The sequence below is a fragment of the Punctularia strigosozonata genome, assembly GCF_000264995.1.
Source record: "Punctularia strigosozonata HHB-11173 SS5 unplaced genomic scaffold PUNSTscaffold_2, whole genome shotgun sequence".
In the NCBI taxonomy this organism is placed as follows: domain Eukaryota; kingdom Fungi; phylum Basidiomycota; class Agaricomycetes; order Corticiales; family Punctulariaceae; genus Punctularia; species Punctularia strigosozonata.
In genome coordinates this window covers 1,131,802-1,145,923 of record NW_006767434.1, presented here as the reverse complement: position 1 = coordinate 1,145,923, position 14,122 = coordinate 1,131,802, and the positions used below count along the sequence as shown (strand labels likewise).

The 14,122-nt window shown below is 55.3% G+C and overlaps 5 protein-coding genes across 5 annotated transcripts; 4 read left to right on the top strand and 1 right to left on the bottom strand.

The window, feature by feature from the left end:
* The first annotated feature begins 548 nt into the window (after positions 1 to 548).
* PUNSTDRAFT_141159 (uncharacterized protein) lies at positions 549 to 1,491 on the top strand. The gene is made up of 3 exons (XM_007379964.1): positions 549 to 1,052; positions 1,107 to 1,392; positions 1,456 to 1,491. Exons 1-2 carry the CDS (start codon positions 831 to 833, stop codon positions 1,389 to 1,391), a joined length of 507 nt encoding a protein of 168 aa, XP_007380026.1. The 5' UTR covers positions 549 to 830; the 3' UTR covers position 1,392; positions 1,456 to 1,491.
* A 248-nt stretch (positions 1,492 to 1,739) lies between these two features.
* PUNSTDRAFT_81704 (MFS general substrate transporter) lies at positions 1,740 to 3,917 on the bottom strand. Its single transcript, XM_007379963.1, has 8 exons — positions 3,500 to 3,917; positions 3,271 to 3,446; positions 3,129 to 3,213; positions 2,778 to 3,065; positions 2,530 to 2,711; positions 2,342 to 2,468; positions 2,130 to 2,286; positions 1,740 to 2,064 (listed from the first exon to the last, which is right to left on the bottom strand). The coding sequence occupies exons 1-8, from the start codon at positions 3,786 to 3,788 to the stop codon at positions 1,842 to 1,844; spliced, it is 1,527 nt and encodes a 508-aa protein (XP_007380025.1). The 5' UTR covers positions 3,789 to 3,917; the 3' UTR covers positions 1,740 to 1,841.
* A 525-nt stretch (positions 3,918 to 4,442) lies between these two features.
* PUNSTDRAFT_141157 (kinase-like protein) lies at positions 4,443 to 7,257 on the top strand (the record flags this gene model as incomplete). The annotated part of the gene is made up of 7 exons (XM_007379962.1): positions 4,443 to 4,506; positions 4,579 to 4,709; positions 4,758 to 5,018; positions 5,084 to 5,266; positions 5,324 to 5,392; positions 5,439 to 5,645; positions 5,704 to 7,257. The coding sequence occupies 7 exons, from the start codon at positions 4,443 to 4,445 to the stop codon at positions 6,970 to 6,972; spliced, it is 2,184 nt and encodes a 727-aa protein (XP_007380024.1). The 3' UTR covers positions 6,973 to 7,257.
* Positions 7,258 to 7,852: 595 nt separating this feature from the next.
* Positions 7,853 to 11,418, top strand: PUNSTDRAFT_49765 (GroES-like protein). The gene is made up of 9 exons (XM_007379961.1): positions 7,853 to 8,204; positions 8,261 to 8,535; positions 8,595 to 8,992; positions 9,053 to 9,589; positions 9,648 to 10,045; positions 10,106 to 10,377; positions 10,446 to 10,702; positions 10,755 to 11,148; positions 11,201 to 11,418. The coding sequence occupies exons 1-4, from the start codon at positions 7,951 to 7,953 to the stop codon at positions 9,170 to 9,172; spliced, it is 1,047 nt and encodes a 348-aa protein (XP_007380023.1). The 5' UTR covers positions 7,853 to 7,950; the 3' UTR covers positions 9,173 to 9,589; positions 9,648 to 10,045; positions 10,106 to 10,377; positions 10,446 to 10,702; positions 10,755 to 11,148; positions 11,201 to 11,418.
* A 1,438-nt stretch (positions 11,419 to 12,856) lies between these two features.
* Positions 12,857 to 14,116, top strand: PUNSTDRAFT_81697 (GroES-like protein; the record flags this gene model as incomplete). Its single annotated transcript, XM_007379960.1, has 4 exons — positions 12,857 to 13,113; positions 13,184 to 13,452; positions 13,515 to 13,912; positions 13,974 to 14,116. Coding segments are annotated over 4 exons (1,044 nt in total), but the record flags the coding sequence as incomplete, so codon positions are not given.
* Positions 14,117 to 14,122: the final 6 nt, after the last annotated feature.

Sequence of the window (14,122 nt, the reverse complement as noted above, 5' to 3'; positions counted from 1 at the left end):
CCTCAAGTTCAGGTCACAACTGGGCTTAGTGTTCGGTTGAAACCATTGTCCTCCCTGTGGCTGCATTTTTGCGCCATATCCGCTCACGTGCCTACCGTTGCACTCAGCGAGGGGGAGTGTTGAATTGGCGCTCTACAGCCACCGATTCACAGGCGCTGGCACAGCCCGCCTTGACTGCCGTCCTCGGCACAGCTGTATCTATTTCTGACACAATAGGCTGTACGTTGCTACGTTCCACAGCCTTCTTTATTGTTCTATAGCTTAGCATGTGATTGCACCGCATAGCCACTCTCTGTAGTATATATACAGGCCTGTCTGAGCGTTGCAATATAAGTCGCTTTACTTCTGTCCTCCACAGACTGAGACTTACCCAGACTCAACCAGGTGAGCTTGACGTCGCCCGCCACTGTGTGCGGCAGCGCAGCTTTCACACCAGAAATGATTCCAGTGTGTACAGACTTTAACAACGCCTAGAAAGCACAAGCCGAGAAGGCCGCGTGTTTATCGGAACAAGCTCGACATAGACCTTTGGATTCTGAACGACTCGTGCACTTGATTGAACTGACTGACGGTCGCGCGGAGCGTTGAGGGATAACGGTCCTGTGCGTAAAGCTGCGATAACTTGCTTGGGAAGTCATTTGCCAAACAACGGAAGCGGTGTAAGTAACGCTCACGTCACTGAGAATCGCGCGACGTCACGCGTTTTTCCTACTTCCACTTCGCCGCGTGACGGCGACGCTCTGCCTTCGTTGCATCCGACGTACCTGACTGTTTATTATATTCTCCGCGACCCGAGATATCCTACCTAATTTCAACACCTAACTGTCGTCATGCCTCGCTATGGTCACGGCTCCATGTGCGCGTATGCTCTGGAAGAGGCCGCCCAAGTTGAGGTGAAGAAGTCGAGGAAAAGGGTTGTCCTGACGCCGGAGGAAAGAGAGGAGAAGAAACGCATGGTCGCTGCTCGGAAAGAGGCGCGCGACAAGAAGAAGGCATGGGACGCGAGTCTCGCGTCGGAAGGGCGTGTCCTAACCTTCGCGATGGGCACCAGAGTGCGTGCTTTGCATGCCTCGCCAGACAACAGCGCTAGACGATCCACATCGCAGGTCCTGTTGAAGAGCGACGCGCAGAGAGCGTTCAGCCTGACTCCTAAGGAAATGCGGAGCCTTCCGTATCAGACCTTCGCGTGTTCTCCCAAGACCATATACTCCCTCGACTCCCTCAGGCAGCTTGCAACTCGCAAGCGAGCCGCTCTCGGCGAAGAAAAATTCAATTGCGACGCGCTCGCAGCGATGACAAGAGATCCGCGGTACACAATGACAATCTACGGCACCAGGTTGACGCACCTCCAGGGTCGTCCGGACAAGTATGACAGGATGGGCTGTCGATGAGGTGTTTCTGGTTCAAATTCGGGAGTGGTGAATGTATGCATACTAATATTTCTGGATGGCACAGTTTTCATCTACGACAGGGTAATACATTGTAATTGCTTGGGCTTGGAATCGTCTACGATGTGCATGCCGGATTGGATGCGGCTTCTATCGCATTGCTCTAGCCGCTGACCTTTGGCTCAATTAACTATGTACCGCTTCGGTCTCTTCCTGGTTTTGGTGATGGGCTTCGATCTTTCTCTGGCCCTACCGTCGGAGTGCCCTTGCACTAGAAAGATCGAGTTCGTGTGGTCGTAACGTACCCGACTACCGGAATAGAGAAGACACTCGCTGGGGGCACCGTATTACGTGGTATCAAGGGCTTCGTGATAACGGAGCCCTGCTCTATATCCTTCATGATGAAGTATTAACGATATGTACAATTGGGGTCGGGGACCTATCAGCCCAGGGTCATCGAGCGTTGTCAGATTCAATCAAGGTGGTGGTAGACGCAGGGCTGCCGTTGCTCGCTGTTGCACCAGTGACCTCAGCCCCGGCGACCTGCTCCTCGTCGGCGAGCGGCTCCGACTCCGGCTCGCCTACGCCAGTCACGCGCACGTTCTCCCTCGGCGCGAGCATGCTGACGAAGTAGCCTATCATACCGCATGCCCATAGGACCACCCACGCGAGATATCTATCGAAAGGAACGTTGAGTATATGCGGCACTGGAGATGGAAGGAGACAGAGTCAGAAGCGTACCGTCCCAAGATGTTCTTTTGGACGCCGACGGCGAATATAGACGCGAACAGCGCCGGAGTGAAGGTGCGGATGCCACTATTGATGGTCAGCGCGAGGCCGTTGATAGCGCCAAGATGGGCTGGGGGCGAGACGTTGTTCAAGAGAAGCTGTACCGAAGCTGTTTCCGGAACTCATCAGTACGCCACACCACCTGAATGCGATTGATTACGCACTGAACGCCATGGCGACCCCGCTTCCAAGGGTGTGCATCAACCCTACGAGTATGAAGACGACGACCCAGTCGCCGGCTCTGGCCATCAGACTGACCGCGATTGGCGTGAGGAGGAACCACGGCCAGAACTGCAAAACGGGGACGTCAGCCACACCGCAATGAATCGGGAAGGAAAGGCAGGGTGATCACAGTAAAGCAGATCCGCAGGAGGCGATACGTTCCCAGCGCCTTATCGAGAGGCGGCATGGCCAACAGGAGCCATAGCGACTGAGAAAAGCCGGCCAGAGCGATGAGGACGGCGATCTGCGACGGTGGGAAGTTGAGCCCGCCCAGGTGGACCGGGGTGAAGAGCCAGATCGGCAGTACCGCAGCTGCGAGACAATTCAACACGTCAGTTCTTGTTGTCCTCGCGCTTTGAAGGAAGAGACAAATCTTACTGTACGCCAATCCGAGGAACATAGCTGCGCTGAAAACGAGTAATGCTTTGAGCACCGGCGGCGTCAGGAGAGTCCTCAGCCCGGGCTTGGGACCGTCCTTCTTCGGGTCGTGCTCGCGCTTCGCTGGTTCGCGGAGGAAGACGGCGTTGAGGGCGAACGCGAGGAGGCAGTAGGACCCGGAGACGAGGCATGGCAAGGCGTAGGGATAGGTGCGGAGGAATCCTATGCGCCCGAACGTGCCGGGCCAGGCATCCTCGGGTTCGGCGAAGGCGCCGCCGATCAGGGGACCTGTGAAGGTGAATATGAACATGAGTAGATGTCATAGAAGATGAGGACACGAATGACGCGTACCGACCATCAGTCCGATGTTCGAAGCGAATGCGAAGAAGCTGAACGCTCTGGCTTGGTTCGTGCTATCTGATATCTCCGCAAAGAGCTATAATGCAGCACGGAGGATGAACAAAGCTCCTCGTGCACAACGAACCGTACTCACCGTTCGAACCACTACGGCATTTCCCCCGAATAAACCTCCAATGCAGCGCGCCACGAACATGTGCCAGATTTTCGTCGAGAAACCGAACAGAGTCGTGGAGAGAGCTGCTCCCAGCAAGGAGATGAGCAGCACCGGTTTTCGCCCGTACTTGTCCGCGGCCCAACCCCAGGAAATCACTATGCTCAATTTCTCAGTTACGAGCATGAGCAAGCCACAGCTGGACACGTACGGAACATCATCTGCACGAGTGAGAACAGGCTCTCTATCGCACCAACATAGTACCCAACCTCCTCCACCTCCACCTCGCCCGTCCTGAGCACCATGGCATTCACGAAGGGGAATAGAATCGCGAAAGTGAGTGGTTCTGCGATCCGCGTGAAGCTGAGGAGTAGGATTTGGCCCTTGGGCAGTGGCGTCTCTCCATCGGTAGCATGTTGGACTCGCGAGGTGGTGGCTGCGGTGGTGTCCGGGAGCAAGGGTGTCCGCTCCGACGTCTCCTCGACGGGCTGAGAGGCCATGGTCGTCCGTTAGCAAAAGCAGGCCACTTGAATCAAACAAGATCGCGTCGACTTATGTACGCGTAATACTTTCCGCAGTCCAGGGCCAAACAATCAGCGCATATGGTGGGTGTGCGAGGAAAGACCCCGTCCTTTGCATCCGCGTCGAGTATTTGTAGAGTATGTGCATGGTATTTGCCTCTTGGTCGAAGCCGAAGAGTGAAAGATTTACGGAACGTACAACAAAACTCTCCCTTCCTCTCTCAACTAGGAGATTATTTACGTAGAGCCTCTGCTCTCTGCCCGTCAAAACAACAATCAATCACATAACTACCACACATATCGATGAACTCGCTTTCCTGGACCATCACCGACTTGCGAAACAGGGACACTGGTCCATCCAGAGGGGCGCAAGGACAGATAGCTTTGCACCGCCTTGTTACCCCCATATTGCCCCCTCACCCTATGCGGCGAGCTGTCAACATGCTTCTGAGCGCCCGTATACTGTCTCTTCCTACTTATACTGGGACACAGACATGGCTACTGTTCTCCTCTTGTTCTCTCTCATATGCTGCCTAGCGCCTTCTGGTAGCACAAAGCCTCCGTACCGGGGACACAAGCGTCCATCGTGCCAGACTTCAATTCGCGGATGAGATGGAATCAGACCCGACTCGAATGAGTACCAGCTATTCCAAGCTATCTCGTGATGTTACCAACCCGGTTGGACCAAACCGGATCGGTACGTTCTATTGCGTTTTGTGTTGTGACAGTTGCCTTGGAAGACTTGGACTAACAGCCTTAAATGACGCAGATTTTGACGAAGCAACTTGGGCCTTGCTGGTGCAAGCGCATATACCCGAAGACCCTGCCGTACGGTTGTTTCCCTCAGACCGCAGTGTGAACACTTCCAACGACGTGGCTCTCGTCAACTATCTTTACGACGTCCGTATCTTGTGTTTTGGCCCGAATGATCTTAAAACTTCTTTGTAGGCCTTGACCGTCGTCAGCTCTGGAGAACGTCATAACGGTGCAGCTCGCAAAGCCATCAGTCAACTCTTGGTGAGGCTGGTACAGCAAACCAACGTCCTTCCCTCGAAGCTCTTTGTCGCGGGCGTTCAACTGCATTCACGGGACCCCGTCAACGCCGGAGGTTTTGCGGATATATTGCGAGGGTCGTATTACGGACAAGAGGTCGCGTTGAAACGTTTCCGCATCTATGCTCATTCCCAAGAACGCTCAGCCATCCACAAGGTATGCTTGATCAGCGCGGTGTGCACCACCCACCCCGATTACAGTCTGACGACTCCTACTGATAGAGACTCTGCCGCGAGGTTCTCCTTTGGCAAGCCTTGGATCATCCCAATGTATTGCCATTTATAGGTGTCGATGCGTCAACCTTTGATTTCATGATCTGCGCAGTCTCGCCCTGGATGCATGGCGGAAGTTTGCTGGATTACAGAACTCGAATGAATCCCAGTCCTTTGGACATCAACACGTTGGTATGCTATATATACACTTCCGAATCGCATACCGTGATGACCTCTCCTGTTCTGTAGCTGTTGCAAGCTGCGCTCGGCATGGACTACCTGCACTGTTTGTCTGTAGTCCACGGGGACCTTCGATGTGTATGTCTTCACGTAACTATCCTAATGTCGTAATCTGAGCAAGCAGGGCATACAGTCCAACATCCTCGTAGACCGCAAAGGCCACGCTAAGCTCGCCGATTTCGGCCTGTCAGTGATCATGGCTGGCGAAAAAGTCACACCCACCACGAGTAACGGCTCCTATCGCTGGAACGCCCCCGAACTGCTCGCTACAGGCGATGTTCACAGGACTCTTCATAGTGACGTTTACGCATTTGGTTGCGTCTGCCTGGAGGTTCGTGATTTGTTTGATGCACTGGCTCTTCAGTTGGCCGATGACAATTCTCTCTCAGGCGCATACCGGATTGCCCCCATTTGCGGAGATCCGTAATGAATACAACGTTGTAGCTCGGGTGATGGCGGGAGCCCGACCTCATAGGCCGAAGTCCATTCGTGGCCGCCCTATCTCCAAACTCCTTTGGACCCTAGTGGAGCGTTGCTGGGATATCGTACCCGACGTCCGACCGACCTCGCGTAATGTCGTCGAAGAGTTGCGGTGTATATCAGCCCCCAGCGTACAGCTCCCAATCGAGGTTCCGGTACCGACCCATTCTCTGGTCGTGTCCTCCTCCGGCTCCTCTGCCGTTCGCCCAACCTTTGTCGCAATCGTATCCGCTCTGCAACACCGCCTCAAGCAGTTGGACGGCGTCAACGAAGCTGTCGCTGTGCATCGCTTTATATCCCAAATGCAACTCAACGGCCCTCACCACGTAGACACGTCCTTCGATGAGTTGGCCACGATCATTGCAGAGTTCTCCGGACGGCTTCGCAGTTTACGTTCATGCGACGTCACCCGCGAGACGTTGGACGCCGTCATTGCGCTCCTTCGGGACATGCTGCACCACTACACGAACATGAACAAAAACAAGGCTCCTATCGTCCACGAGCTCGGTCTTTGCCTCAAAAACCGCTATGAGCGTCTCCTCCGGCGTCAAAACTTGGACGAAGCTATCGTTTGCCTCCGAGCTGCGCTGAAACTACACGCTCTCCACGATCCCCATTCGGACGATACGCTGGTGGACCTTGCAGATACGCTATGGCTGCGCTACGGTCATCGCAACTCCCCGATAGATCTCGACGAGTGCATCGCGTATTACCGGATCGCCGTCGCTGGCGAACCCGCGTATAATCGTAAGCAGGCCAGCTTGCATACGCGCCTCGCCGATGCCTATCGGGAGCGTCACAAACGGTACGGCGACGTCAAAGCCCTGAAACAAGCGATCCTCCACTACACCCATGCCGCCGCGTGCGGCGAGACCTCAGCTGACGTGATCGAGAAATCCGGCCTCGTGCTCCAGCTCGCTTCATCCCTCAGAAAGTCCTTCAAGCGTGTGGGGAACGTTGCGGACCTGGATGAAGCATTGGCGTACTTCCGAGTGCTGGTTGGTTTGGGAAGCGAAAGGCGTCCGGATTGCGCGCGTTCCTTCCATGACCTGGTGTTTTGTCTCTCGCGGCGAGGTCTGCGGGATGGCGATCCAACAGCGCTCAAGCTTGCCGCCCTTTTCGACTTCCCAAGCCCAGCCGGTGATGAGCCACGTGGGCCGGGACGTGATTTGGCCTGAACGATTCATACAACTGTTCTACTCAGCGAAACAAGCTTGTGCTTAGAGATCACGAGAACCACACATCTGCTTGCTCTCTATTTGGCCATCGTTCATGGTTTAATGACTGGAAATGTCAACGAGCACGAGCCTCGAGCGGCGCGCTGAACGGTGCCGGAGAGCCAAGGCAGCGTACGCTACATCCTGCTCCGCAATTGAATGACGCATTCGTCCGGAACGGAACGTATTGAAGAAGGTCCAGAAGGTCGAAACCTTGATCAACGAGTGCTCATTGCTCTCTCTCCCCTCTCCCCCTGGATCCCGCTGGTACGGCCGGTAAGTTTTATTGGGTTTTGCGACAACACCATCGAACGATGCCGTGCGTGACATCATGGTGATGTATGTCCAAACACTGTATCCCGACTATATGTCCTCTCCCCAGGCACACTCTAGAGCGTGAAGACAGTCGTTCGACTATGGGGTGATCCATATCTCATGCCTGCACACCGTGCCCGATCATCTACCTGGTTAAACGTGATGGGTACTCACGGGTATAGCAACACTTACCTGTGTATATGTACTTGCCTACTTCTGTATATATCGGGCCTGTAAGTAATATGACCTGCAACCGCTGAGATTATTTGCGTTCGACATGAGCGGCAAATCGCTTGCGACGTAATAAGTAGTACTTAGGATTGCTTAGTTCAATGTCATTCTGTCCCGTCTGATCCACCTCTCGCGACTGTTTGTCTCCCCATGCCCCGCGTTGCTCAGACAACTCAGATGCATGACGTACTTGATGTGCACGCTGATTTCCCGTGCGAATGCCCGCTGACGTACTACTTATGTGTGCCAGCCAACGTCACGTCGGCTTGCTCTCTAACGACCGGACTCACGATATATTCGATATCATGGGTCTGAATATGAACCCAGTGCAGTTCACAAACCGCAATCTCTTGAGGGTCCCTCGTCCCGCCCATATCACACCTCGACATCGACATGGCTCCGGCAGAGCAAAAGGCTCTCTTCATCCTGTCGAAAGAGGGAGAGTACGCTGTTCGGGCCACACCCGTACCCAACCCTGGGCCCGGCGAGGTCCTCGTTCGGGTGGAGGCGACGGCGCTTAATCCCGTCGATTGGAAGATAACGGCATACACCTGGTTCCAATACCCGGGGATCCTCGGGACCGATGGCGCTGGCGTTGTCGAAGAGATTGGTGACGGCGTCACTCACCTCAGCAAGGGCGATAAAATGTACGTTCTGCCTCTTCTTTCAATTTCATGGTGAGGCGTAACTGATACGATCACAGCCTGTGGCAGGGTATGTTCAAGAACGATCGCGCGACGTTCCAGCAGTACGCGCTCCTCTCCGCTGATCTCGCGGCGAAGATCCCGGAGAACGTGAGCGTCGATGAAGCTGCGTCCATACCGCTCACGCTCGCAACCGCGTTCCTCGCGCTGTACAACAAGAAGAAGGTCGGGCAGGGCGGAGGCGCGGAGCTGACGCCCTTCTGGGAATCATCGACCGCCTACGCCGGCCAGCCGATTGTCATACTGGGAGGCGCCACTTCCGTTGGCCAGTTTGGTGAGTGCAACATCGTCTTCATACTGGGCCTGGTGTCAGTGGGCTGACGTGAAAGCCAGTCATTCAGCTTGCCCGATTGTCCGGGTTCTCCCCCATCATCACGACCGCATCGGAAAAACACACCGTGTTCCTCCAATCCCTCGGCGCAACGCACGTCCTCTCCCGCACAATCTCTGCCGACGCTCTCCTCACCGAGGTCGCCAAGATCACGTCACAGCCGGTCAAGGTTGTCTACGACGCCGTCAGCCTTGCTGACACGCAGAAAGCGGCGTGGTCGCTCCTCGCACCGGGCGGTCAGTTGCTCTTGGTCTTACCACCGGCTGAAGGCATCGTTCACGGCACAGACGGAAAGGAACTCGTGGAGGTACTCGGGAACGTAAACTACCCTGGCCAGGAGGAAACGGGGCGGGAGCTGTATGTGCGCCTCAGTCAGTTATTGAGCGACGGCTCGATCAAGGTGGGTGTCCCGCGTTGCGTTACGTGCCTTCCCTTGTGATTGAGCGTGTTCTTTTCGCAGCCGAATCGCGTGCAAGTGCTCCCCAACGGGCTGGCGGGTATCCCTGAGGGGCTGGAGTTGTTGCGCCACGACAAGGTCAGCGGTGTCAAGCTGATCGCGCGTCCTCAGGAGACACCGTGAGAATCAAGACCACCATAGCAAACAGAAAGTCGTCGTCGTCGTCGGGAAAGTGTATATTAAGATGAATTTGTAACAAAGATGTGTTTGACCTCTTACAACTGGATCCGAGTCGCGACTTGCGCCTTACGCCGTCTTGCAATCGAGGTCCTGCATAACTGACGACCTGGGACCACGCAGCGCCCACCGGCAGTCGGACTCTATACCTCTAAGTGTAACTGCTCCCTATATTGCGTGTCGGTACGCGTGTAAGAGTACATAATCCCTCAATTCGAGTTCACGTTGACTGGATACCGTTACTCATGTGGTTTCTTGAGGATGTGCAATCAACTTGATGCCGCCTACTTTCTCCTCCCGGAGCAGCTCCAACGCGTCTGGGATTGCTGCAAGGCCGCCGGGGACCACTTGCACGCGGTTCGGCTACCGAAAACCGAAGTGTTAGTTCTCGGCACAAAACGAAGCGCGTCAGCAGACCGACCTTGATTGACCCATTTTGCAGCAGCTGGCTAAGGCGCGCGTATAGCTCGCGCCCCGCCTCTTTTTCTCCAGGAAAGTTCACGTTGCCGAGCACGCGCACGAGGTCCTTGCCGTCCTTGTTGTGGACGATGCCCTCAGTAGGCGGCAGCGCGAGGATGAGCTGTCCGCCTTCGCCGAGCAGCGACCACCCAAAGTGTTGCGTGCCGGGGATGGCGACGGCGTCGTAGACGAACTTGATGGGGTGCGACGCGATCTTGCGGATCTCGGCGCGCAACGCGTCGTCAGAGAGCGAGCGAGCGAGAACGTGCGTCGCGCCGAGGGATTTGAGATAGTCCGTATGCTTATCGGACGCGGTAGTAATGATCGGGGAGAATCCGGACAGGCGGGCGAACTGGATGACTGAAGTCTCTCGTTAGTGGCCCCGCTAGACGCCGAACGGGAGGAGAAAGTGTGGCTCGCCGAATTGGCCGGTGGAAGTGCTACCTCCAAGCACGACGATCGGCTGGCCAGCGTAAGCCGTCGACGACTCCCAGAAGGGAGTCAGAGCCGCACCGCCGCCGTCCTCGGCCTTCTTGTTGTACAACCCCAAGAAGGCTGTGGCGATCGTCAAAGGGATGGATGCCGCTTCGTCGACGGTGATGTTGCCTGGGATCTTGGCGGCGAGGTCGGCGGTGACAAGCGTGTAGTGTTGGAACGTCGCGCGATCAGTCTGGCATACGCCTTGCCAAAGTCTGTGGCGAACCAGGTTCAACTCAGTTGATCCGAACACCCGGACACTGCCACTTCATCACAAACGCACATTTTATCCCCCTTCTTCAGGTTCGTGACGCCCTCGCCAACTTCCTCGACGACGCCAGCCCCGTCATGGCCCAAGATCGCAGGATACGTTACCCAAGTGATCAAGTTCTGGTAGTTGTACTTGATCTTCCAGTCTACCGGGTTGAGGGCCGCCGCGTCCACCCTGGCGAGGATCTCGCCACGACCAGGAGAGGGCACGGCCGTACTTCGAACGGCGTAATCGCCGCGTTCTGCCACGACGAAGAGGGCTTTCTGTTCCTTGGGGGCCATATCAACGTATGTGCGCGCTCGGCTGAACTGTTGCACGGACTTAAATGCAAAATGGCACGGGGTATGAACACCGTATACGCCATTGCGCGTGAACCTGCTACCACCGCAACAACGCTGACAAAGACGCTGTAGCTTGATATGTCAGCAGGAGACGACCCGTGCTGCCGTGCCGCGGTTCATTGCGCGTGCATGGATACGATTCGCGAACCCTGCGTCGACTGATGGGCTTGGAAGCATTTGTGATCGGCAAATCTACGTTGGATTCATGTTCGCCGCTACTGTCCTGCCTGAAAGAGGGATATCGACGTATGGTGGAAACAGCAGAGATTGAAAACTTCACCACTCATCCTGTCCACGACAAGAAGACATACGGAGTAGCAGAGTGCTGTGGTGCTAGTTTCCCTAAGTTCCGGGTGTTAGCTAGCCCCCGGGTCCTGGCGCCTGGAAGGTCAGACTTAATGCGGGTCATGATGACTGATGACTGACCGATGCCAATCCTACAACGAGTAAAAGTTTCGAGTACAAGGGATAGTTCGATGCCTAGCATGATCCCGGGGCAACGACAATGTCCACTCTGTACATCGCCTGGTTCGAGGCGTGGCGGACCGATTTCCTTCAGCAACGACATAACATATAAGACTCTGACGCAGTCGATCTGATGGAGTAGCTCAAATAGCTAGTCGTCGCAAGAGTGCCGTGATATTCATATTCAGCCCTGCGGAATAGATTCACGAAGTCGGAGCAAAGAACTGTCAACGACCTTCGACCCGACGACGCGGGGAACAGAGCTGGCGCTGACCTAGCCAAACAACACCACACACAACGCGCTTATTACAGTGATCCACCGTTCCCTTGGACAGCAAAAACTGTATTGCGCATTTCTCTCCCCATAGGCTCTCATTCTTCTTCAACTTAGTATCATTAGTTAGCCGTACATCTTGCCCATCTGCCCAATTTTTTTTGGAGTAGTAGGTATCCTACAAAAATTCTGAGAGTCATAATACGAGTGACCCCCTCACAGCCACTTTACCGTTCCTCTGGACAGTGGTTTTCCCACACCGTTTGTGACTTTGCCGTATTGCCGGAGTGAGCGCGGGAAAGCTTTCTGAGGTTACCCGACAGTCACATGGCTGCCTTTGCTCCTGCTCCGCCGAAGCTTGCAGAAACCTGGAGCGATATTGGGCCCATCAATATATGTACCCTCATGAACTCAATTGCAGATAGTGCTTTCAACACTCCTGAATCTGAATATGTACACTGATTTGTTGTACAGTAGCTCACAAACCCCTCAGAGCCCAGATAAAATTGAACAGCACAGCCACCACAGTGTTTTCGATTTTTCATTCGAGTAAAACACAACATATTGTCTATCGGGCTACAAGAGATGGTGAGGATCCATTGGAGGTATATATGGAAAAATAATTAAGAGGCAAGAGTCCGGCGATGTAGAGAAATTAGCCCGTGTCCAAGGGAGTGGTGCTGTCCAGAGGAATGGTGGATCACTGTAGACCACGTGCCTGGGCCTCTCTGCCAGGCGACGGCAGGCTAACCTTGAACGTTTGAACATCGGTCCTGCGGCCTCGAATGTCGAGGACTTACGAGAGCCGATGATGTCGAAGCGCTGCCCTAGCTGAAGCTTCAGACTGTGGCCGTCCATCTCATATCACCCATCGGGATTGAGGCTAAGTATCTATGCATCCTAAAAGCTTATCTGGCCTGGCTTTCTGCGCTTGCATCATATCGAACCACTCGACAGGGCCTGAAGGGCCTGACCCTGTCTCCGCGACGCCTTCCTGCAACCTCGCTCGCCGGCTGTGCCCCTCTGCGATCCGAACCGGAGTAATGAACCCTGGATTTTCACGAGCGCTTCTGGTTGACGTCTGGACACACCCTCGGACGCGCGGTCGCGCAATCCTCCTGGCGCTCGTCGCCTTGCTTTGCAATCCGCCCTGAGCTTTTCCCTCGGGATCTGTGATTGCTTATTCAAGCGATGGAGCGAAGCCTATGCTTATCTCCCGTATTGGTCACCGGGCTCTGCCGCCGATCCGACTTGTAACCTATTATAGCATGCATTGACCCGCTTATTACGTCCGCCATATTGACGCATCCACCTTGAAGTTCGCATCTCTAAACATGGCCCCTATCCAGCAAAAGGCGCTCTTTCTCTTATCGAAGGGCGGGGACTTTGCTGTTCAAAACACGAATGTTCCTTCTCCCGGCCCCGGCGAGGTTCTTGTCCGACTGGAAGCGGCGGCGCTCAATCCTGTCGACTGGAAGATAAGGGCCCCTGGCGTCTACCAGAACTTCATCCAGTACCCAGGGATCCTGGGATCGGATGGCGCCGGCGTCGTGGAGCAAGTCGGCGAAGGCGTGGCTCACTTGCAGGAGGGGGATAAGCTGTACGTTCCCGTCTCCCGATTCTTATTTCGAGATCCCCGTGAAATCTGAGCGCTGACCGCGGCCATGTAGTTTGTTCCAGGGCCAATTCAAGAAGGAGTACGGCACATTCCAGCAGTACGCGCTGGTCTCCGCCGAGCATGCGGCGAAGATCCCTGAGAACGTGACTATCGACGAGGCCGCGTCCGTCCCGCTCGGGCTCTCAACGGCCTTCCTTGGCCTGTACAAGAAGGCAGGCGATCGTGGTGGCGCGGAGCTGACCCCGTTCTGGCAGTCGTCTACCGCCTATGCAGGGCAACCGTTTGTCGCGATAGGCGGTGCGACCGCTGTTGGCCAATACGGTGAGTAGCGCAAGAAAAAAGATCCTATGTCTCGCGATCCGTGTACTCAGGTTGGACGCCAGCTATCCAGCTCGCGCGGTTATCGGGCTTTTCCCCGATCATAACCACCGCATCCGAGAAACACGCAGGCTTCCTGCGATCTCTCGGGGCCACACATATCCTTCCGCGCTCGCTCTCCGATGATGCTCTTGCCACCGAAATCCGCAAGATCACGCCGGACCCGCTCAAGATCGTTTTCGAGGCCGTCAGCGTCGCTAGTACACAGAAGACCGGCTGGTCGCTCCTCGCTCCAGGCGGGACACTCGTCGTGCTTTTGCCACCCGTCGAAGGCATCGTGGATGGCGAGGACGGAAAGCGGATTGTCGCGCCGGCAGGAAACGTGCACATCCTGGGTCAGAAGGAGCTAGGGCGCGAGCTGTACAAGCACCTTGGCCAGCTGCTTCAGGATGGCTCTATCAAGGTAATCCACAACGGGCTCTGTGCCTATTATCATAGCTGATAGTCTCTCTCCTTCGTATCAGCCGAATCGCGTGGAAGTGCTGCCTGGTGGTCTTGCGGCTATTCCGGGCGGGCTCGACCTGTTGCAACAGGGCAAGGTCAGCGGCGTGAAACTGATTGTACATCCTCAGGAGACAGCATAAGTGGTTCCGTCACTGTGTTCTTTATCCAA

Coding starts and splice junctions, on each gene's coding strand:
- PUNSTDRAFT_141159 (XM_007379964.1), top strand. CDS start 831: ATGCCTCGCTATGGTCACGGCTCCATGTGCGCGTATGCTCTGGAAGAG. Junction 1,053..1,106: donor CCTTCGCGATGGGCACCAGA/GTGCGTGCTTTG, acceptor TCCACATCGCAG/GTCCTGTTGAAGAGCGACGC.
- PUNSTDRAFT_81704 (XM_007379963.1), bottom strand. CDS start 3,788: ATGGCCTCTCAGCCCGTCGAGGAGACGTCGGAGCGGACACCCTTGCTC. Junction 3,066..3,128: donor GAACATCGGACTGATGGTCG/GTACGCGTCATT, acceptor TCACCTTCACAG/GTCCCCTGATCGGCGGCGCC. Junction 2,065..2,129: donor CAAAAGAACATCTTGGGACG/GTACGCTTCTGA, acceptor TCCTTTCGATAG/ATATCTCGCGTGGGTGGTCC.
- PUNSTDRAFT_49765 (XM_007379961.1), top strand. CDS start 7,951: ATGGCTCCGGCAGAGCAAAAGGCTCTCTTCATCCTGTCGAAAGAGGGA. Junction 8,205..8,260: donor CTCAGCAAGGGCGATAAAAT/GTACGTTCTGCC, acceptor ATACGATCACAG/CCTGTGGCAGGGTATGTTCA. Junction 8,993..9,052: donor TGAGCGACGGCTCGATCAAG/GTGGGTGTCCCG, acceptor TTCTTTTCGCAG/CCGAATCGCGTGCAAGTGCT.